At 47.6% G+C, this 24,672-nt stretch overlaps 1 protein-coding gene across 3 annotated transcripts in view; it reads right to left on the bottom strand.

Annotated features, from left to right (window-relative positions):
- Positions 1-7,283: 7,283 nt before the first annotated feature.
- Positions 7,284-24,672, bottom strand: part of CCKAR (cholecystokinin A receptor) — a 33,342-nt gene continuing 15,953 nt past the window's right edge. For 2 of the 3 annotated variants that reach the window (XM_032972261.2, XM_032972262.2), the window contains exons 2-7: positions 19,610-19,776; positions 16,763-17,020; positions 12,671-12,932; positions 11,324-11,451; positions 9,311-9,483; positions 7,284-9,011 (exon numbers count right to left, since the gene is read on the bottom strand). In XM_032972261.2, the coding sequence (XP_032828152.1) occupies positions 8,412-9,011; positions 9,311-9,483; positions 11,324-11,451; positions 12,671-12,932; positions 16,763-17,020; positions 19,610-19,736 (1,548 nt within the window). In that variant the 5' untranslated portion in view covers positions 19,737-19,776 and the 3' untranslated portion in view covers positions 7,284-8,411. The remainder of the gene's footprint in view (positions 9,012-9,310; positions 9,484-11,323; positions 11,452-12,670; positions 12,933-16,762; positions 17,021-19,609; positions 19,777-24,672) is intronic. The other variant, XM_032972263.2, reaches the window with a different exon arrangement.

Genomic DNA, 24,672 nt, shown 5'->3' with positions numbered 1-24,672 from the left:
ATACACTACACTATACACTACACTATACACTACACTATACACTACATCAGTATACACTACACTATGCACTACACTATACACTACATTAGTATACACTACACTATACACTACACTATACACTACACTATACACTACATCAGTATACACTACACTATACACTACACTATACACTACACTATACACTACATCAGTATACACTATACACTACACTATACACTACACTATACACTACACTATACACTACATCAGTATACACTACACTATACACTACACTACACTATACACTACATTAGTATACACTACATTAGTATACACTACATTAGTATACATTACACTATACACTAGATTAGTATACACTACACTATACACTACATTAGTATACACTACACTATACACTACACTATAAACTACATTAGTATACACTACACTATACACTACACTATACACTACATTAGTATACACTACACTATACACTACACTACTATACACTACATTAGTATACACTACACTATACACTACACTATACACTACACTACTGTACACTACATTAGTATACACTACATTAGTATACACTACACTATACACTACATTAGTATACCCTACATTAGTATATACTACATTAGTATACACTACACTACTGTACCCTACATTAGTATACACTACATTAGTATACACTACACTATACACTACACTACTGTACCCTACATTAGTATACACTACATTAGTATACACTACACTATACACTACACTACTATACCCTACATTAGTATACACTACATTAGTATACACTACACTATACACTACACTACTATACCCTACATTAGTATACACTACATTAGTATACACTACATTAGTATACACTACACTATACACTACACTACTATACCCTACATTAGTATACACTACATTAATATACACTACACTATACACTACACTATACAATAGAGTCTAGTGTATAGTGTAGTGTATACTAATGTAGTGTATAGTGTAGTGTCTAGTGTAGTGTATAGTGTAGTGTATAGTGTAGTGTATAGTCTAGTGTATAGTGTAGTGTATATTCTAGTGTATAGTGTAGTGTGTAGTGTAGTGTATAGTGTAGTGTATAATGTAGTGTATAGTGTAGTGTATAGTGTAGTGTATAGTGTAGTGTATAATGTAGTGTACAGTGTAGTGTCTAGTGTAGTGTATAGTGTAGTGTATAATGTAGTGTATAGTGTAGTGTATATTCTAGACCGAGGGAGATTGACAGTTCTTTTGTGTTTCTTCCATTTGCGAATAATCGCACCAACTGTTGTCACCTTCTCACCAAGCTGCTTGACAATGGTCTTGTAGCCCATTCCAGCCTTGTATAGGTCTACAATCTTGTCCCTGACATCCTTGGAGAGCTCTTTGGTCTTGGCCATGGTGGAGAGTTTGGAATCTGATTGATTGCTTGTGGACAGGTGTCTTTTATACAGGTAACAAACTGAGATTAGGAGCACTCCCTTTAAGAGTGTGCTCCTAATCTCAGCTCGTTACCTGTATAAAAGACACCTGGGAGCCAGAAAACTTTCTAATTGAGAGGGGGTCAAATATTTATTTCCCTCATTAAAATGCAAATCAATTTATAACATTTTTGACATGCGTTTTTCTGGATTTTGTCATTATTCTGTCTCTCACTGTTCAAATAAACCTACCATTAAAATTATAGACTGATCATTTCTTTGTCAGTGGGCAAACGTACAAAATCAGCAGAGGATCAAATACTTTTTTCCCTCACTGTAACCCCCTCACCCTCTAATCCCCTATACCCCTAATAGCCGAATCCTTTAAACATCTAACCCTCTAAATCCCTTTTCTCTTAAAATCCGAACCCTCTAAACCCCTAACCCTCGAATCCCCTCAACCACTAACACTCTCAACCCCTAAACCCTGTAACCCTCGAAATCCCTAAATCTCTAAATCACTCATCCCTAAAATACCCCGAAAGTTCTTAACCCATAAACCCATAACCTTATAAACTTCTAAACTCCTAACCCTCTAAACCACTAAACCAATAACAATTGAAACCCATAAACCCTCTAAACACCTAACTCTATAAACCATCAAAACCCCTCTACCCTTAAAACCGTAATTCTCTCAACCCCTAAACCTCTACACCCTCTAAACTCCTAACCCCCTAAACCCCTAACCTCCAAACCCTCAGTTATTGGTCTCGTCATCTCACAGTGTATGCATACAATGTATCTTGCCAAACTGTATTGATACATTAGTTATGGGGAGATTATGTTCGCTCAATGCTTTTTCGCTTAACGTGGCATTTTTAAGGAATGTATCGACGGCTTTAAATGAGGACTTACCGTAATGTGGAAGTAATCTTTCAGCAATGGGATGTTTTGGCCCAATACCTGTTTACACTGTGTGTGGGATTCACAGTGTTTAACTGGGACCCACAGTCTCACACTGGGACCTACAGTCTCACACTGGGACCCACAGACTCACACTGGGACCTACAGTCCCACACAGAGACCCACAGTGTCACACTGGGACCCACAGTGTCACACTGGGACCCACAGTCTCACACTGGGACCCACAGTCTCACACAGGGACCCACAGTCTCACACAGGGACCCACAGTCTCACACAGGGACCTACAGTCCCACACAGGGACCCACAGTCTCACACTGGGACCCACAGTCTCACACTGGGACCCACAGTCTCACACAGGGACCCACAGTCCCACACAGGGACCCACAGTGTCACACAGGGACGAGTTTCACACTGGGACCCACAGTCTCACACTGGGACCCACAGTCCCACACAGGGACCCACAGTCCCACACAGGGACCCACAGTCCCACACAGGGACCCACAGTGTCACACAGGGACCAGTCTCACACAGGGACCCACAGTCTCACACAGGGACCCACATTCTCACACAGGGACCCACAGTCCCACACAGGGACCCACAGTCCCACACAGGGACCCACAGTCCCACACAGGGACCCACATTCTCACACAGGGACCCACATTCTCACATAGAGACCCACAGTGTCACACTGGGACCAGTCTCACACAGGGATCCACAGTGTCACACAGGGACCCACAGACTCACACTGGGACCCACAGTCTCACACAGGGACCCACAGACTTACACTGGGACCCACAGTCTCACACTGGGACCCACAGTCCCACACAGGGACCCACAGACTCACACAGGGACCTACATCCTTAACACGGACTCACACGCTTGGAAACTCCTACACGCTGTCGAGGAGACGCATTTTACTGGTAGGAACGAAGTTGTAAACTGAGTGTACCAGCCTGCAATAGATTAATGTGTCCGTCCGTCCCCTTTCAATACTTTAACGAAGTGAAATCTCGTGCTGTTGGGTGTAAAATCAGCAATAGACAGCGCAGAGACTTGACAAAATTCCAATGTTCCTACCAGCCCACCCTGCAGGGACCTGTTCCACCAGAGGGCAGAACGTAACCATGCACATACAGCACTGTACAGGCGCTTTAGTACTGCGACTCCCACATGGTTCAGTGTCAATCGCTCAGGCTCCCCAGAGCCAGACTAAAAACTCCTGTAGGGTTCAATGTTATACAAATTGCGTGCACACGAGCAGCTCTGTCAATCCACTGCTGGATAGATGCTTCCCGCTTGCTGTCTCGGTCGAGAGATGCAATTGCCGGTTCACACGTGACTCACCACACGTGACTCACCACGCGTGCTCGCCGTGGCCGGGAAAAATGTCTTTCAGATCGCCGGGTTCAGAGTGCAGTGCGCTAACCACTGGGCCACGACTCCTCCGCCACTGTGTACAATACGTGTGCCTATGTGTGTGGTGTGAATCATTTAACATCTAATTTGACCACGTAGTTCGTGGAGCCTTCAATAGCTGTACCGGGGGAATCTCCATATGGTACAGATATAATGGGAGGCTGATCGATGCCTGGGTGCGGTCAAGGGATGGCTCCCTATTACTCAACCACGTTATGTATGCCGATGATTTGGTAATAGCTGCTCATTCGGAGGAGGAGTTGGAGACCCTGCTGCTGAGACTGGAGCGTGCCACGAAGAGATGGGGCCTTACCATCAGCCCCACCAAAACTAAGCACCTGCCTGGGTATTTTGTACCATCGGACACTCCACCCCCACAACTCCCAATCGGTGATGGGGCAGTTGTGGAAAGAGTGGAGAGTTTCCCATACCTGGGCAGTGTGCTTATGACCAGCTCCAGTTTAACAGCAGAGGTCTCACTCCGAATCAGTCGAGCGGCAATATCTTTTCATCGGTTGCGTAACGCTGTGTGGAAGCTACCTGGTCTGTCGCTCCGCACTAAGCTTCAGGTCTTCTCGGCCACGGTCATTCCATCCCTTCTCTACGCTTGCGAAATGTGGACCCCCCCCCTAATGGAACATCTTCGCCGGTTAGAAACATTTAGGCTAGCCTGCCTATGATCCATCCTGGGTTTACCAGGCTGGATTGTGTGAGGAGCTCACAAATTCTTGAAAGATCTGGGCAAGGTCCCATCGGTGAGCTCCTTCGGCAGGCAAGGCTACGTTGGCTGGGTCATGTAGCCCGCATGCCCAGCCACCGCATGCCGAAACAGCTTTTGTTCGACCGGATCGAGGTGGCTAAATGGGCGTGGCACGGGCTAGAGAAGAGATGGAGTGATGTGGTACAGGAGGACGTGGAGCTGAGTGGACTTGCCGATGACTGGTACCAGCGGTGTCAAGATCGGCCTCTGTGGAGGAGGCTCGTGAAGGACGCTGCTGGGTAGTTAGAGGTAGTCGCCCTCCAACAACAACGGAGGGCGGAGGAGCGACGCTCACAACGAGCAGAGCGCCGGGTGGCTAAAGCACAGCAGGTTGGCACAGTAGGGGGCACAGGTGGTGCACCAGCCAGTCATCTCAGTCATCTTAGTCAGTCGACCCGTGGCACTTGGGTCTGCCCCGTGACCTCCTGTCCGCGGGCGTTGGACACTTCACGTGGCCTCAAGGTGCAAATAGCCTGGCACAAGCGTCGTGGTGACGTCACCGCCACTTAGTGGCGAATGGCGGTTGTTGTTATTGTTGATGTGAATCAATGCAGTGTAGACTTACACACAGACCCATAGACTTACAGATCCATAGACAAACACACGCAACCATTGACTTACAGTTCCACAGACAAACACACACGACCACTGACTTACACACAGATCCATAGACAAACACATAACCACTGACTTACATATCTATAGCCATACATACACACAACCATTGACTTACACACAGATGCATAGACAAACACATAACCACTGACTTACATATCCATAGACAAACACACACAACCAATGACTAACAACAACAGCCATTCGCCACTAAGTCGCGGTGACGTCACCACGACGCTTGTGCCAGGCCATGTGCACCTTGAGGCCACGTCAAGTGTCGAACGCCCGCGGGCAGGAGGTCACGGGGCAGACCCAAGTGCCACGGGTCGACTGACCATTGACTAAACACACAGATACATAGACATACACACAACTACTAACTTATACACAGATCCATAGACACACACACACAAGCACTGACTTTCACACAGATCCACAGACAAACGCACGGAACCACTGCCATAGACATACGGTCTACATAGCATCATTGACTTGCACATACCCATAGACACACACAGACCCACAGACTCAAATCGATACCCATACAAGCACTCAGACTCCCACAAAGACGCACAGCCTCACCCGGATACCCACACAGATGAGAAGGCCTATGCAGATGACACTGGTCGCACTCATCCCACACAAAGCGCTTGCCACAAATGACCACAACACCTTGCCGATCTCGTCAAGGAACATGAACCACCACGGGAACTGCGGTGGTCATCCTCGCAGCAGCGAACAAAGGCGGTGGTCACCGCATCGCGCGGCGCATTCAGATGCGCTGCTTCTGCGGCGTCTGGAGCGCTCTTCCTTCCGATATTAGGAAGCCGTTGGAGCTATGCACTTTAAAATAATCTAGATTGACAAACTCATTTCTTTATAACTGCTTGTTGTGTTTAGTTTCCTGTCCTTCCCCCGCACCTTCGATTAGCACGGTTGGCTACGTACGGTGCGAAATAAGCTCAACATACATACAGAGGAAGGAGAGGGACATTTAGGGGGAGATGGGAAGTCTACGGAGGAGGGAGATGTGGTGACAGTGAACGTGAAGTGGCACAGAATATACATCAGGACAGTGCAGTGACATCACACACATACACACCACTTGTGCATCACGTCACGGATTCCTGTTTGCACATTCTCTCTCACACACACACGCAGCAGCAGCAGCAATAGGAGAGACCACAACTTCCTCGGGAGCTCCGTGTCCTGAAGAAGCTCCCAGCAACGTGGAGCAAAACGTCGGGCATCGTGCTGAACAAACGCGCGGCTCAACCCGAGCACACGCGACGATTCTTGACTCTTCTTTGTGTATTTCATGAGACGGAGTTTTGTTCCGCAGTTTGCACGCAATTTTTGTTGAGCGCAGTCAGTGTCCTTTTGCGGACATTATTACATCGCATTTATATACGCGCATTTAATTGCGAAGTCCAATTCTCATTAAACTGTTGTACAAATGTACTCTAGACATATTTTCTCAGCGTAAAAATGTTTAAATAATTCAGTGTGCTTAAAGTGTCTTGAAGAAGGGCTCGGGTCACCCCTTGCAAAATAGTCTGACGACGTCCCACGTGCCTCTCCGCACGTGCATTGCATCCAGTGGTAAAAACAGCAGATACCGAGTGACCGAACGGCTTACTGCTGATGATACACTGAATGTCAAAACCGGTTCATATTTTAATTACTGTTATTTCTGTTGTTATTCCTGTCATTGTCTTTAGGCAACACCAATAAGGTTACAATCCTGTCCATAGGGGGCTCCCAGAGGCATTATGGCTGCAGTAAAAACGGATAACGGTGCTGCACTGATGAGTCCGAGTGAGAATGAAACCAGTCTACAGCGACCTCGTTTCACTGCTGCCTGCTCGGCTGAGTCACATTTTCTCAACTCTTGAGTTGCTGGCGCTAAATGACAAAATTGCCGCACATTCAGTTATTTTTGAGCTGGTGGTCTGGCTAAGGCTGAAAGTGTTTGTACGTGCAATGCAATACCCTTCGCGTGTTGTGATGATGGATGGCAGGTGTCGACCTGCAGGAAGGGAAGTGATGGTTATATGCGAGGTGGAGTGGTGGGACGCTATTAAGCACGTGGATAGAAACGCGTTTTTGTTCTGTTGGAAGTAAATCGACTCGTTCACTTGAAATTTAATCTTGTACATTTTATTAAATGCAAGGTTACACTTTTTTTATACGTATGAATGTGCCAAAGTTGGCTTTTGATACATGCCTCTGACCTCACGCTCCTGGGTTTACACAAACGACGCGAGTTCCGTGTGTCATCGGCTTTTGGTTGTGACCAACATATACAGGGATACAGAGCCCGCGTGATTAAAGCACCCCCAATGAAGCCAGAACACACCGCATACTTTGGTGAACCAGGCCATACATGCAGCTCACCTGCTCTGTGTGAACAGCATAAGTTTAACTGGAGCTGAAAGCGAGGCCGATTCTATTCCTTGACACTCGATATACAGTATAACGAACAGGCTTCAATGTACGTGCGAGTTTACTTATCTGTGATGGTTGTTGATTACATTATTTGAAGCAGCGTTCTACGGCACGATATGTGGAGCGCAAGCATACACTTCAATCGTACTCTGGTACAAGGTCCAAGTCCTAACCCAAAGTTACCGGCAGATGTTCGGAAACCCATCTTTCGAGTCTGAGCCAGCTTTTACGACAGACTTGAGCGTCATTATTCCCAAAGAGCGTTCCCCGTGTGATCAGTGCGGCGCATTTGTGATGGAAGTGGGTCTCGGAGGAGCGCGGGGTGACAAATGTTCAGACCTGCACGAATGCGTCTCTGCACGAGCACGCGACTTGGCACGATCAGACGACGGGGTTACTCCGATGAGCGTGCGTCAGTGGCCATATCCATCGCTGGCTCTGAAGCAGATGGCGAGCGCTGGGAAATTCCTAAATCCTATGTCAGGACCGGTATCGCCCGTACGGTGACCGCCGTTAGCGTCCCCGGCAATATTTGGTCTCTTCCACGTGACCCACAGCCCTAGGATACTGCTGACAAGAGTGGATGTCTAACACAAAACCCCAACAGCAACGAGTCTGTGCACGTCGACAACGGCAGAACGCGTGTTACACAACCCACGGATAAAAATACGCACGGGACACCTCACGTACACATGCGAGTGAACGGCGACACAAATATGCACATCACTTAAAGCAGCCCATGCGAATAGGCAGTCCACACCACGCACCGCACGACTCTATGACGCGCGCACAAACGCCATTCGTAACGCCACCGCTCCTCCGATTTAGCCCACGGTGCTCACAGTCGTGTACGTGTAGCGGGACATGGACGCGCTCGTCCCAGTCCCGTCCTCCTCCCCGCTAGCCTCCAGTCGAACGCCGCCGCCCCGAGTTCCCCAAGACCGCAGGTCCCAAACCCACGTCCGCCCTCGCGCCACGATCCCCCGAGGTTCCCTCAAATCCGGCCACTTACCCGAGGGCGTGCCCCCGTGAGTGCAGCGAGCGCCTTTGGCGGCGCCCTTCGGCGAGCAGCAGACGGAGGCGCAGCAGCGCGAGATCGTGGCGGTGCACGCCTGCCTAAAGCGCTTGTTCATGAAGCAGTAAATGATGGGGTTTAGGCACGCGGAGGCGTAAGACATGAGGTGTATGAAGGAAATCGGAGCGCCGGAGAGGACCTGGCTCGCCCTGCATTTGTCGAAGGCTCGCCAAGCGTTTGCGCTGAACACCGGCGTCCAACAGATGAAAAACATCACCACGATGGTGATGAGCATACGGATGACGCGCTTCTTGGCCAGGAGGTTGGCTTCCGAGGCAGTGCTGCGAGCGCGGTCGATGGGCTTGGAGCCGCAATCCGCGTTCTCGCCGCTCCGTCTCGTGGATTTATTCTGTACCCCACACAAACACGCGCAAAAAAAAAAAACCATTATTAAGCACGGCTCCGAAACTTTACTCTCATCGTCACTATCAACTTGCATCCTATCGCTCTTCACGGTTGAGTTCTTATCGAATGATCAATCAAGATCGGACATTTCATTGTCCTGTTCCACTGCCAAATAAACACAGATGATCGCGACACACACATATCAATGACATGCTATACATTGATGACCATGTGCCAAAACATGTTGCATTCATGCAGGAAGGTTAAGAAACACAAACGTTTGTGAATAAGGTCCAAGCTTACCAGAGACGGGTTGCGATGTGCCAGGGATGTCTGCTGCTGCTGCTGCAGATTGCCCATCTCGATGGCGGAGCGACTTGGGGAAACGTAGCATCCATCACCATCCCCATCACCATCATCGCCTCCATCGCTGTAGCCGTCAGAACCAGAAGCGTACCTTGCGCCTTGCTTTATTTCTGCACCGAAAGTCAGACCAGGGATTCAAATGTAAATGCTGGTCTTTTATCCCAGAGAATCTGAGAGCCCATTGGGGTTTTCCCTTTTAACGAGTAGTTGTTGGGGCGGCAGGGGGGTAACACAAAGTGAAATGAGTTTGCAGCAGCATCTTCAATCGACAAGAGTTTACGGACACCCGTGGACGCGTTTTAAAGTCCGAAAAAGGCAAAACGACACGAACTCTCTCCCGAAGCCCTCTCGTGGCGAACAGACCTCAACATTTCCATTTACCTCGTGAAAATATTGTCATATGCAATGGTAGAATAGTCGACGAGTAATGGTAAGTATATGGACAAACTCAATCTACAGGGACTTCTCTACCTACGAAAAACGACTTACGAACTTTCAGAGACACGAACAAACCTGTCCGTATGTCCAGTTCCCTGTTCGAAGCGAGTCGTAAGTTCAACCGCCAGGCAATAGATGGTAGTGGTGGCATCTACATCTGAAGAAGAGTGGCATCTACATCTACGGGAAATTATATTACTTTTAAATTCCCTGTGTGTAGTGGACATTACGTACCACGTATTTGGAACCGACGGGAGTAAAGTTGGACTTACGACCACATCGACTTACGAACAGACCTCTTGAACCTAACTCATGCATAAGTAGAGGAGTATCTTCATATATTTTTTTATTGTATGGACCGTAGAGTAAACAACTGTAATCTGCGATCCTTCAGCGGAGGAGGAAAAGCAAAACTCCAGAAACTCTCTCCTGAAGCCCTCTCGTCCTGGCCAGCAGCAGCAGACCTCGACATTGGCATCTGTAGGTGCTGAACATATTGCTGCTGCCATTGTAGAAACCCTCTTAACGACCACCCCTCTGAACAACTAACCGCTTAACGACGGCCTCCACAGAGCCCAATGTGTAGTTTATAGTGTAGTGTATAGTAGTGTAGTTTACAGTAATGTAGTGTATAGTGTAGTGTAAAGTAGTGTAGTGTATAGTGTAGTGTATAGTAGTGTAGTGTACAGTAATGTAGTGTATAGTGTAGTGTATAGTAGTGTAGTGTACAGTAATGCAGTGTATAGTGTAGTGTATAGTAGTGTCGTGTATGGTGTTATGTATAGTAGTGTAGTGTACAGTAGTGCAGTGTATAGTAGTGTAGTGTACAGTAATGTAGTGTATGAGTGCAGTGTATGAGTGCAGTGTATAGTAGTGTAGTGTATAGTAGTGTAGTGTATAGTAGTGTAGTGTATAGTGTAGTGTATGGTTAGTATAGTGTATGAGTGCAATGTTTCGTAGTGTAGTGCCTCCATAGAGCCCAATGTGTTCACTTACTGACCATTCCACTGTTAACGATGGGCTGTTGTAGGTACAGTAAATATGAATGCATTGATTAACCGTGTTTATTTTCATATTATGTCTTATAATGTTGTTAGTATCTTTACGTATTAATATCCATTGTTTAAATGTTATAAAGTAGATTTTGGGTAAAGAAGGGTAACTTCCGATGCTATCGGAACAAATTCAGCCTCTAACACGTGGTTATCTATACTCGCTTAACGAGCAATTCACTTAACGACCGGTTCGTGGAACCAATCAACGTCGCCAAGAGCGGTTCTACTATATTACATTCACTAATAACTTCATTGGCTACATTAGCGTAAGATGGAATGCGCATTATGAGTTAGAATTTATTTTTCATATCGATGTGGCATGGCGACGCCGTTACCAATGAGTAGTGGCGTCACCGAGCGACGTTTCGGTAAGGAGTGAAATTTCGATTGTTGATTTTGCCATGGCTCAATGTTTGCGGGAAAATTGCGAACTTGGAAGTTCAAGTGGGCTTCACACCCTCGGTCTCTCTCCTCTGCCGACTCTCGAACTTGATGCCCTTGTACAGCTCCCAGGAGATGAGTCCATAGGCCACCATCATGATGAGGCCGGGCAGCAGGAATAGCGCCACCAGTAGAAACAACTGCCTGCGTTACACATGGACACACAACACAACGACTGTTGGGCCAAGTGCTGTTAGCGAGTGGTACCTATGAAGGCCAACAACAACGCCCGGCCACCTTTGTCTCCCCAGTGGCGATGTTTTACACATCGCACCAGGTACTCAATTGAGGCTGAGTCGACCTAGGGGAGGCCCAGGGCCGGTTCAGATAATCGTCACTGGCGTTGGCCGTGAGCGGGAATCGAACTCGGCACGCCGGGTTCATAGCGCAGTGTGCTAAACGCTACACACACATGCACACGCAGATATGGTGTTAGCGAGCGCCTATTAGACTGACATGGTGTATGAGGGGGTTGTGGTGTGGTCAGCACCACGCCCGGCCACCGGTGTATTCCCAGGGCGGATGCCTTTGTGACGTTGTGCGAGACGAAGTGTAATTGGTCGATTCAGCACGCGGCCCCAGGCTCCCACCAGCAACCCCCTCGGCTTGAGGTGCTGAGAGGGGAGCCCACCGCCCGATCTGCACGGCGCGGAGGACGAATTTGGTGGAATTGTTTTGACGCAATTCAACCCATTTGTCGCTACAATTCCGGATCAAGAGGAGTAAGGATGCCCCCCCCCCCCCCCGGTAGTCTCCCCCTGGAACTCTGCCGGCCCAGGACACGCTGCTGCTGCTGCTGGCAGTGGTGGTGCTGGTGGTGTGACTGCGTCGCTCGGCTGGCCTGGGGATGCCTGGGAATTGCCCAGGAAGAGCTAGAATCTGTGTATAGCAGTGGAATGTATAGTGTAGTGTATAGTAGTGTATAGTGTAGTAGTGTATAGTGTAGTGTATAGTGTAGTATATAGTGTATAGTAGTGTACTGTATAGTGTAGTAGTGTATAGTGTAGTGTATAGTGTAGTATATAGTGTATAGTAGTGTAGTGTATAGTGTAGTAGTGTATAGTGTAGTGTATAGTGTAGTGTATAGTGTATAGTAGTGTAGTGTATGGTGTAGTAGTGCTAAAGTCCATCACCAGGGAAACGGAGGTCTGAAACTCCCAATACTCAACGCGCTGCCTCCGTGACCCTCACCAGGACAAGCGGACTGCTAAACCCGCGACAGCTTCTACCCACGAACTCAAGCTGCATCAAGCCGTGTTGGATCAGCCCCTGTTAACTTACTCCACTTCCTCCAAACAATTCCACACAATTCCCCGTTCCACCCCCTCGAGCTCAACCCGGGTGTGCTGCGCGGCTCGCGAACCAGGCCTGCTGCAGCGCCACGTTGGTCAACGCCATCCGGCACATCTGGCCCGTGGTGCCGTCACGCTTGGTGAAGACGAGCAGGTCGTAGAACGCCGCGTATGGGATCATGAGCAGCATGGAGAGGCTCCAAGTGACGGCGATCACGCGCTGCGCGTGGGACCGCGTCTGCCACACGCGCGACGCCAGCGGGTTGCAGATCGCGCCGTAGCGCTCGATGGAGATGGCCACCAGGCTGAAGGTGGAGACGCTCACGGAGAGACCTTGGAGGGACGGGGGCAGAGAGGCGCACGCGAGGGGGGGGGAGGGGGGGGAGGGGGGGGCGCGTTCGTGGTTTTAGTGGCGCGTTCTGGCCCACCGCCGTGGCGGGGGAGACCAAATGTATAGACATGGGTGGTGAAGAGACCCCCCCCGGGGCCGGGCCCAGGGCACGCTGCTGGAGGAAACTGTCGCTCGGCTGGCCTGGGAATTCCCCAGGAAGAGCTAGAGTCTGTGTATAATAGTGTAGTGTATAGTGTAGTGTATAGTAGTGTATAGTGTAGTGTATAGTGTAGTGTGTATAGTAGTGTAGTGTGTATAGTAGTGTAGTGTGTATAGTAGTGTATAGTGTAGTGTATAGTAGTGGTGTATAGTAGTGTAGTGTATAGAGTATAGTAGTGTATAGCGTATAGTAGTGTATAGTTTAGTGTGTATAGTAGTCTAGTGTATAGTAGTGTATAGTGTAGTGTGTATAGTAGTGTAGTGTATAGTAGTGTAGTGTATAGTAGTGTATAGTGTAGTGTGTATAGTAGTGTAGTGTATAGTAGTGTAGTGTGTATAGTAGTGTAGTGTGTATAGTAGTGTAGTGTGTATAGTAGTGTATAGTGTAGTGTATTTTAGTGGTGTATAGTAGTGTAGTGTATAGAGTATAGTAGTGTATAGTAGTGTATAGTGTAGTGTATAGTGTAGTGTGTATAGTAGTCTAGTGTATAGTAGTGTATAGTGTAGTGTGTATAGTAGTGTATAGTAGTGTAGTGTATAGTAGTGTATAGTGTAGTGTAGTGTATAGTAGTGTAGTGTGTATAGTAGTGTAGTGTGCATAGTAGTGTATAGTGTAGTGTATGGTGCATAGTGGTGTTTAGTGCAGTCGTGTATAGTAATGTAGTGTATAGTGTAGTATATAGTGTAGTAGTGTATAGTAATGTAGTGGATAGTGTAGTATATAGTGTAGTGTATAGTGTATGATGTAGTGTGTAGTAGTGTATGATGTAGTGTATAGTGTAGTAGTGCTGGAGTCTGTTGCCAGGGAGAGGGAGGTGCGGACCGCCACAACTCAACACGCTGCTGTAGTGTATAGTAATGTAGTATATAGTGTAGTGTATAGTGTATGATGTAGTATATAGTGGTGTATAGTGTATGATGTAGTGTATGGTGTAGTAGTGTATAGTAATGTAGTGTATGATGTAGTGCATGGTGTAGTAGTGTATAATAATGTAGTGTATGATGTAGTGTATGGTGTAGTAGTGTATAGTAATGTAGTGTATGATGTAGTGCATGGTGTAGTAGGGTATAGTAATGTAGTGTATGATGTAGTGTATAGTGTAATAGTGTAAATTAATGTAGTGTATGATGTAGTGTATGGTGTAGTAGTGTATAGTAGTGTATAGTGTAGTAGTGTATAGTGTAGTAGTGTATAGTAATGTAGTATATGGTGTAGTGTATAGTGTAGTAGTGTATAGTAGTGTATACTAGTGTATAGTGTAGTAGTGTATAGTAGTGTAGTGTATGATGTAGTCTATAGTAATGTAGTATATAGTGTAGTGTATAGTGTAGTAGTGCTGGAGTCTGTCGCCACGGAGAGCGAGGTGTGGACCGCCACAACTCAACACGCTGATGTAGTGTATAGTAATGTAGTGTATGATGTAGTGTATGGTGTAGTAGTGTATAGTAATGTAGTGTATGGTGTAGTGTATGGTGTAGTAGTGTATAGTAATGTAGTGTATGATGTAGTGTATAGTGTAGTAGTGTATAGTAGTGTATAGTAGTGTATAGTGTAGTAGTGTATAGTAATGTAGTATATAGTGTAGTAGTGTATGATGTAGTAGTGCTGGAGTCTGTCGCCAGGGAGAGAGAGGTGTGGACCGCCACAACTCAACACGCTGCTGCTGCTGCTGCCGCAGAGACCCTCACCAGGACAAGCGCTCTGAGAAACGAACGAGCAACTCTGAAAATAACATAAATTACATTTTAAGACGAGCTATGTTTTATATTTTCAGTAAATATCCCACCAGTCAACGAGCCCCACCACATGGCAGCTAACCTAGCGGTCAACCGAGCTCACAGGTCAACAGAGCCCACAGGTCAACATAGCCCACAGGTCAACATAGCCCACAGGTCAACCGAGTTCACAGGTCAACAGAGCCCACAGGTCAACCGAGCTCACAGGTCAACAGAGCCCACAGGTCAACAGCCCACAGGTAAACAGCCCACAGGTCAACAGAGCCCACAGGTCAACCGAGCTCACAGGTCAACAGAGCTCACAGGTCAACAGAGCCCACAGGTCAACAGAGCCCACAGGTCAACCGAGCTCACAGGTCAACAGAGCCCACAGGTCAACCGAGCTCACAGGTCAACAGAGCCCACAGGTCAACAGAGCCCACAGGTCAACCGAGCTCACAGGTCAACAGAGCCCACAGGTCAACCGAGCTCACAGGTCAACAGAGCTCACAGGTCAACAGAGCCCACAGGTCAACCGAGCTCACAGGTCAACAGAGCCCACAGGTCAACAGCCCACAGGTCAACAGAGCCCACAGGTCAACCGAGCCCACAGGTAAACAGCCCACAGGTCAACAGAGCCCACAGGTCAACCGAGCTCACAGGTCAACAGAGCCCACAGGTCAACAGCCCACAGGTCAACAGAGCCCACAGGTCAACCGAGCTCACAGGTCAACAGAGCTCACAGGTCAACAGAGCCCACAGGTCAACAGCCCACAGGTCAACAGAGCCCACAGGTCAACAGAGCCCACAGGTCAACAGAGCCCACAGGTCAACAGCCCACAGGTCAACGTTGAGAAGTTCTCAGTGAGCGATGCCATCACACTAGGTTAGAGAATGAGTGCAAAGATGATGATGACGATGTTTATTCTTTGTTTTTTTTCGGCAAAGTCACGTAGATAGGTAATGATTAAGACGCCATTTGCCCAATTAAATGGAAGTTTAAATTCGGCAAATGGATTTGCTGTTGTATTTCATGATATTCTCGTGTCTTAGTTTGCACGCACTATCGCCACGTTCAGGTGTCTGCCGCCGTGTCCTCTGTTGCAGGGCTTCGAGACACCGCGATGAACGTCGCCTGTGGAGGTCACGTGGGGACACGTGCCAGGATCGAGGGTGGCGGCGGGGGGGGGGAAATCACGTAAGGGATAAATGAACAGCACCCGGAGAAGTGGTTACACAACAAAGGCGCTGGCAAAGGGATTTGGTGTGGAATAAAGGGGATTGGGATTGGAGGAAATCCGGCCGAAATGATGAGAGATTATAAAGAGGTGTGAGTCAACGACTGGGACGGAAAAGGCTGGACATCAACAACATTTGTTCCTTCCCTCGGAACTTCCGATTAAGCACGGTTGGCTACATACGGTGCGAAAGAAGTTCAACACACACACACATTTACACTGACGAGTGGCAAGGCAGCAGCAGCAACCACGTGGCGACCCGGTGCCAAATTGGCCCCCAAGTTCTGTGATCCTCTATATATGAAGGTGTAATCGGTTAATAGACGAGTGTTTACTGGAGCAGCTGTAATAAAAGCCCACAAGTACGAGGGGGAAACACTCTATCCCACACAGAAGGACCAGTTGGAGTTCACGCTTTGCTGTGTATACCGCCTTCTGGCAAACCAGGGTTATGGCTCTGCCCTGCAAGCGTCAGCGTTGAACGGATTCAATAAAAGTTCCCTTCACCAGGACAACTCGTGTGGACTCCCTTTCAAGTACAATTGCTCCCATTATAAATCTGCTACAAAACCGCTTAGGTGATCAAAGCGCGTTGCACCTCCACACACACACACGCACGCACGCGCGCCACCGCGACCACGGAGATCGCGCGGCCTCACCCATGAGGTAAGCCACGGCCCGGCACACCATCTCGCCGAATATGAAGTCCTTCATGAGGTTGGGCACCAGCGTGAAGGGCATGCAGAAGAGCACGAGCAACAGGTCGCTGACGGCGAGTGATAGCAGGAACACGTTGGTGACCGTGCGCATGCGCCGGTTGCAGGCCAGCACCGCGATGATCATGCCGTTGCCGACCACGCTGAGCAGGAAGATCGCCGAGTAGAGGGCGATCCGCAGGGACACGGCAAGGTCTGAAACTGACAAAGGGGGTCAGAGGCCATGAGGTTTTTTTTTTCAACCGAATTTGTTCATTTCCATACGATTGACAACAGGTGGAAGCCAATAGAAAGATGGTCATAATAATTCACACCACTTATAAAGCGCGTTGCACCCAGAAGTCGCAAGGCGCTGCAAAGGGCTAAAAGCAAGTCAATAAATAAATGCAATTCCTAAACCTAAAATTAACAACGCAGGCTCATAATTTAACCACAGATATAAATACCCCCTCCCCTCCCCCCACACACTCCCTAAACACACAACAAAATTAACAAAGGAGAAATAACTTTTAAAGAAACAAAATGCCTTAAGGCGGGATTCAAATAAACGGAGGGACTCAGCAGATTGGACAGGGAGTGAATTCAACAGCTTGGGGGTCACACGGGATAAAGGACCCGCGGGTCACCCATTGAACGGAGGCGCAAACTCGGCACACGCAACAATAGCCCACACTCAGACAAGCGGAGAACTCGCGTTAGAACATGTGGGTGGAGGAAGTCACGGACGTAAGAGGGGGGGGGGGGGTTATTGAGCGCCTTGTAGGTGGGAAGAAGGATCTTGAACTCCACTCGGAAGCTGACCGGTAACCCACGGAGAGACTCAAGTTCAGGGGTAATGTGCTCAGCGGCTGGTGTTCAAGTAAAACCTCTGGCAGCTGCATTCAGCACAGCTATTGTCTATAAACACAGCTAATAAACACAACTACATGTATTGTCTTGTAGATGAATACGTGCCATGCTTGTGGGCTCCAGGCTGTTTGGAGAAAGAGGGTGTGTTTAAAAGGAGTACATATATACAGTATATTAAAGTCACTATCAGGGGTCCTCTGGCTATGTCACTGCAGACCATTTCTGTACGTTTCATGAGAACACTTCCAACTCATGTCAGACAACCCAAGACACAACACCGAGATATGTATACACAGCTGGTTTATTTTATCGTGGCTTGCATCTTCATTAAATAGTATGGAAAGTAGTAATGTTACTCGACAAAACCAACGTGTACATCGAAGCAGAATGGCTTTCTGGAAGGAATATAAAATGCCTTCCACCGCATTCTGGCAGTACGGTTGTGAAATTTATTCTTTCATATTACCTGAATATTCAACCGACCTTCCCCCTGCCACTCTACCATAATGCCTTCTCTCTTCGGCTTCCCCCATTCGTCACACTGTGAGAGAGTCACAATCTCCTCCGCTGTCACAGTCGCCTTCAGCTGCGTTGATGCGGGCGACTGACGGCACTGCTGTGGGCATTTTCCAGATACGAAATGGGGCTTCTTTTTTCCCCACTGAGAAGTTATGCGTAGCCTCCGTCTCTCGCTGGGTTAAAACTTCCCCCAGGTCACTGCAAAATCCCTTCTTGGTTCTGTAATGCGATGGTGTTGACTTGATCTCTCAAGGATCTCGCGATCTCCTCACACAATTGCAGCTTGGTCAAACCCGGGATGGATTGGAGGCAGGCCAGCCTAAACGTTTCAGACTGGCGCAGATGTTTTTTTTTTAAAGGGGCCCACATTTCGCAAGGACAGAGAAGGGAGGGCATGACTGTGGCCGAAAAGAACCGAAGCTGCATATGGAACGATATACAAGGTAGGCGATCCCACAATAGCCTTGGACTCAAAGCTTCCACACCACCATGGTCTCACGCTCCCCTTCATTATTTTGTTCAGTAGAACGAGACTAACCTAAACTTTTTTATTTTACCAGGTAAGGCCCACTGAGCTATATAGTAGCTATTTTTAAGAAGCGACCTGGCCACAAATGATAGCTCAACAAAGTGGCTTATCGTGTGGAAATGTACAGCAGACAAATACTCTAAACGCATGCTTCTAATTGTGGAAGGAAACACCGGAGGACCTGGAGAAAAATCCATGCAACCACGGGGAGAACATGCAAACTCCAAATATACAGACGTCAGGGTTGGGATCGAACCCACAACTTCCTGTAAACCAGACGAGGCAGTTAACATCTGGCAACCGCAGCGCTCAGAACAGCCCACTCCTGCCCCGAGTGGAGAACTGTACATCCCTTGTAGCGACTAGAGCCACGGAGCCAGTCCACCAGAACTCCTGATCTCCACAGACTTCCAGGTGGTATAGCTCCAACTCCTGACAGAGGAATAGCAGTATCCCCCCCCCCACCCTGCATTTAGCGTTTGAACATTCCCACGTGGCCAGCTTCAGAGTTTTCCGTTGCTTCTGGGGGGACTCGCAGGAGGGGGGATGGGGGGGTCAGTCTCGTGCCTCTGCCGAATGGCGTTTGGCCAGGAGATGTCACAGGCTCCTGCATGCTGAGTCATCCCCTGCATTAGGAGTGGGGTTTGCACCACAATCTGGCTTCGACCAACGTGTAAGCGTAGCAGTAAAGAAGGCCGAAATAAACTACACCTTGCCCCAACCCCCGCCCCCACCAAAAAAAAACATGAGCCAACTCCACTTTAGAGAAACAAATTGTTTCTTTCATTTGACATCATCGAAGTGCTTCGTATTTAAAAGTAGATATTTTTAAACGTGAGCAAATAATCCACCTGTTGCCACTGGCTTACGTGGGGCAGAGCGCTGTCCCTTACCTTGCTGCCGAGTCGGGCAGGAAACGTTGCGCTGGGTCTGGTTTTGGTGAGAGCCCTGGGCGGCTTCTCCCACCGCGTGGAGTAAGCCCGCAGAGCCGTTTGCGTTGCTGACATTCAAAGCGTCCATGTTCAGTCCGTTGTCACCGTTACACGAGTCTCATCGTGCACTGCAAGGGGGGTAAGGGGATTTGGTCAATGAGAGGCACGGATATGGGGGGGGGGGGGGTTCGTTAATAAAACTACACGAATTAAATTGATTACAGATGTTATTGTTTTACAGTGCTCCTTGTTGTTTGATTGATGGGGGTGTTGTTTGTGGTCTGAGGGCCAGGGGCCAACAGTAAGGGATCTCAGCCAAGGCAGTGCAGGGCAGGCATTGCCTCGTGTGGTGCTTAGGATGCATTCTTGGTAAACGGGGCATTATTGGAAACAGCGCTGTTAGGTGGGTCACTATAACATGGTCGCGATGAAGATGCGCCTACTGACAATGCTGGGTGAGCCACAGTGGCCAGGAGATGTTAACTACCTCGTCTGGTGCGCAGGAGGTAGTGGGTTCGATCCCGACCCTGACTGCTGTACATGTGGAGTTTGCCTGAGTCTCTCTTCCCGTGGTCTACGTTTAGAAACATCACCACGCGTTTAGACGATTTGGCTGCAATCAATTTCCACGTGATGAGCCACTCCGTTGAACTATCATTTGTGGCTTCTGAAACAGCTATATAGTTCATTGGGCCTTACCTGGTAAAATAAATAATTACTTTTCACCTATGAGCGACATATGAAGGCTTCATTTGGGGTATTGGTAATATCCTTAATAATTATACTGTATACGTGATAAAATGTATTACATCCTTTCATATGTTATTATTTTAAATTATAACGACCATAACAAAGTCTATATACAGGGACTCTTTTATTTAAGAACATTCGACTTTCAAACATTCAGAGATACGAACAAACCTATCTGTATGTCCTGTTGCCTGTTCGGACCAGTGACATGTACACCCACAGGAGATGATACAACTCTTAAAGCCATTCCCATGTTTAGTGTACATGCCGTACAACGTGTTTTAAATCGACAAGAGTAAAGTTGGACTTACGAACAAATCGACTTACGAACAGACCTCTGGAACCTAACTCGTCCGTAGGTAGAGGACTCTATTCCTCATTCCCCCCGTTTGTAACCCTAGAGCCAATGGTCAAAATTCCAAGTATATAAATATATGTGGCAGGGCCAAGTCCGTCGGGTTCCCCACCAAGTGGCGTTAATAGTTTGATCGAGATAAACAAACAAAAAACATCCCATACTATCCCATACTTTACAACACAGCCTTGCCTGGACGTTTAAGAATACAGGTGTTGCTGATACATTATGTGTTTTTTGTTATTGTTTCCCCCGTTCACAGTTCTTCTCACTTGCGCCGTTTCCACTCGACCCATCGGCACGTCCCACGTGCTGCGCGAGATGCCACCTTGATGGAGAAATGTTACCGGCGAATCTGACGGCGCTCACTGTTCACCCCGTGCCCCCTCTACGTCTCGGCGCTGAATCAAAACAGCAAGAGCACGCAAAAAAAAACACCGCGGTAACAAACAATACAAAAATAAATTAACATTCCAACATGTTTTTGCATCGGCAAAATAAATATTCGGCACGAATACGTTGGCCTCATCGCGAGGGTCACGGTTTGGGCCGATGCGAGCTGGCAGAGGAATGATGACGGGGCGCAGACACTCACTTGTCTCTGACGTCCACGTGAACACTCACTCAGAGTGAGTGAAAGTGAACACTCAATTGTCTCTGACGTCCACGTGAACACTCACTCAGAGTTAGTGAAAGTGAACACTCACTTGTCTCTGACGTCCACGTGAACACTCACTCAGAGTTAGTGAAAGTGAACACTCACTTGTCTCTGACGTCCACGTGAACACTCACTCAGAGTTAGTGAAAGTGAACACTCACTTGTCTCTGACGTCCACGTGAACACTCACTCAGAGTTAGTGAAAGTGAACACTCACTCATAGTTAGTGAAAGTGAACACTCACTTGTCTCTGACGTCCACGTGAACACTCACTCAGAGTGAGTGAAAGTGGACACTCACTTGTCTCTGACGTCCACGTGAACACTCACTCAGAGTTAGTGAAAGTGAACACCCACTTGTCTCTGACGTCCACGTGAACACTCACTCAGAGTTAGTGAAAGTGAACACTCACTCAGAGTTAGTGAAAGTGAACATTCACTTGTCTCTGACGTCCACGTGAACACTCACTCAGAGTGAGTGAAAGTGAACACTCACTTGTCTCTGACGTCCACGTGAACACTCACTCAGAGTTAGTGAGTGTTCACTTTCACTCACTCAGAGTGAGTGAAAGTGAACACTCACTCAGAGTTAGTGAAAGTGAACACTCAGAGTGAGTGAAAGTGAACACTCACTCAGAGTGAGTGAAAGTGAACACTCAGAGTGAGTGAAAGTGAACACTCACTCAGAGTGAGTGAAAGTGAACACTCAGAGTGAAAGTGAACACTCAGAGTGAGTGAAAGTGAACACTCAGAGTGAGTGAAAGTGCACACTCAGAGTGAGTGAAAGTGCACACTCACTCAGAGTGAGTGAAAGTGAACACTCAGAGTGAGTGAAAGTGAACACTCAGAGTGAGTGAAAGTGAACACTCTGAGTGAGTGAAAGTGAACACTCAGAGTGAGTGAAAGTGTAACAAGGTGGACAAGTATTCCACGCCAGTGCTCTCCTCCACTCGCCGTTTCACTACGATACAGACCCTGATCCAGCCGTGGCCACTGGACATCAATGAACCCATATCTAAGTGGGGACGAGGATCCTTACCGGTCAACATCTGGCAGTTCACCAGCACTGGTTTAACCAAAGACGACTGCTGATCAAACACTGGATGTCAAAACCGGTACATTTTTAAACCAATGCTGCTTGAGATTGCACTTTATTTGTCTGTGTAGACAGAAAAATAATGCCATATTTTCTGCTTATCTATTTTATCACTCAGAAATAAAGTGTGACACTGGGAAATATATAAATCACCATCTTGACCTGGGTTAAGAGTCACCCGTGATTCTTTAAAAAGTCATCTCTCCGCGCACTGACAGATTGATGAGTGTATTTACTTATGCACTTATTTAAGAGGTCCCATGATGTACGCTTCACTTCGAACCCTCTGGGATGACATTTTGACCCATGTTGGTATTCATATATTCATTTGTTTATGTATACTCTTATAGCTTTCATTGTGATATGGTATTGACTTAAAGGGAACAAGTGGAATAAGTCATATGGGGAACCCCCCAAGCGTGAAATGTGTTGACGGATATCGTATAATAATAATACATGGCGAGTTGACAGATATTCCGATCGAACATCATAGGAAAAAGCCCCCATTACCTTGCGAGCCCTAGCTCAGCTGTCATATCCACATCAGCCCGAATGAGCGAGCAACTTCACAGAAGCCATTCAGTCATTTCCCATGATAATACGCAGGCTACCTGTCTTTCACCTCTAAGTGAATTCATATCTCGTCCTGGTCTACAGTAAAAAAAGAGAACACAACACGTTCTTGCTGAGAATAATTCCCTTTGGCGAGACGAATGCATGCGGCGACACTGCGATGGCAGTGATGCAGAGGTCCAAATAATCAAAACAAAACAAAAAATCATCACGTAAGCTAAAAACACTGTGGCCTTAAAGAAGTAAAACACTATATTTAATAGCTGAAGTTTTGGTAAATAGTTCCAGGTTCTTCACAGCACGCAGAGAGAGAGAGAGGCCAGAGACTGAGTCGATAATAACAGCTGGAGACTGCGCATTACATCGTTTAAAACACTTTGCCGATGAAAAGTTTTCACTTTGACAGAATTTCAAAGTAACTATTCAAATGTCAATTTAAAAACTTGTCATGAAACGCGTTTTACAATGGCTACTTTAAGATAGGCAGTGGGTATGTCCTGGGGGAGGGTTGAAAAGTGTGCAAAGATCCACGCATAGACGCACGCTCGAATCGATTCGAGTCAGAGCAACTTGTGGATTAGATTAGAAAATGTTCTCATAAAGCAGACGTCCTGTTGAGTATTAGGAAGATAATGTTAGGATGTGTGTTGAACTTTTTTCGCACCGTACGTAGCTAACCGTGCTTCTTGTAGGTGTCGGGGTGAAGGATCGTAGCGACACACAAAACGCAGTTACGAAGAAATGAGTTTTGTCAATGTAGATGATGATCATGTCAAAGTGCAACAGCTCCCGCTGTCGTCCTAATATCGGAAGGAAGAGCGTTCCAGACGGCCGCAGAAGCGCATCTGAAAGCGGCGCGATGCGGTGACCGCCGTCTTTGTTCCTGGTTAGCCAAAAGCCGCTGCTGCTGCTGCTGTGAGGATGACTGCAGATCCAGGTGATGTGGTGCCCGCTGGTCGAGACTAACAACAGAGCGGCAGCCGAGGGAGGGAATGCCCCCAGGAGAATGCCCTCCACGACTTGCAAGGAGTGCAAGGAGGATCGTTTACTCTGCAGGTGCACATCCAGCAGTAGAGAGATTATAGCTGGCTGTGACGATGATGATGATGATAGTAAAAGGTTGTTCATTCATATCATATCGTAAATGTAACAAGGTTATGATTAGTGGGTAGTTTTCTCAAACTAGTGGCTCTGGACGGCTGGTTGCTTGCACAATGATACCTCAAGCAATCTTGCTCCAAGATATCCTCAAGTGTGAGTGGCACGAGGTTGGTCCCACCACAGCCACCACGAACGCAACGTACTCTATTAATGTACAGGTCAGAGGTGGCGCTCTGTTGCCAACAGCTTTTCGGGAATGACAAAGTGGGCAAATAACAAAGTAGACGCCAGGAGCCGGCCCAGGACACGCCGGTGGGACTGCGTCGCTCAGCTGGCCTGGGGACGCTTGGTAATTCCCCAGGCAGAGCTAGAGTCTGTGTATCGTAGTGTATAATGTATAGTAGTGTATAGTGTAGTGTATAGTGTAGTAGTGTATAGTGTAGTAGTGCTGGAGTCTGTCGCCAGGCAAAGGGTGGTCTGGACCGCCACTGT

This window comes from Petromyzon marinus, chromosome 48 (assembly GCF_048934315.1).
Source record: "Petromyzon marinus isolate PM22_M1 ecotype Great Lakes invasive population chromosome 48, UKy_Petmar_22M1.pri1.0, whole genome shotgun sequence".
NCBI lineage: Eukaryota > Metazoa > Chordata > Hyperoartia > Petromyzontiformes > Petromyzontidae > Petromyzon > Petromyzon marinus.
The sequence above is the reverse complement of the archived record's forward strand: the minus strand, read 5'-3'. Positions and strand labels throughout refer to the sequence as shown.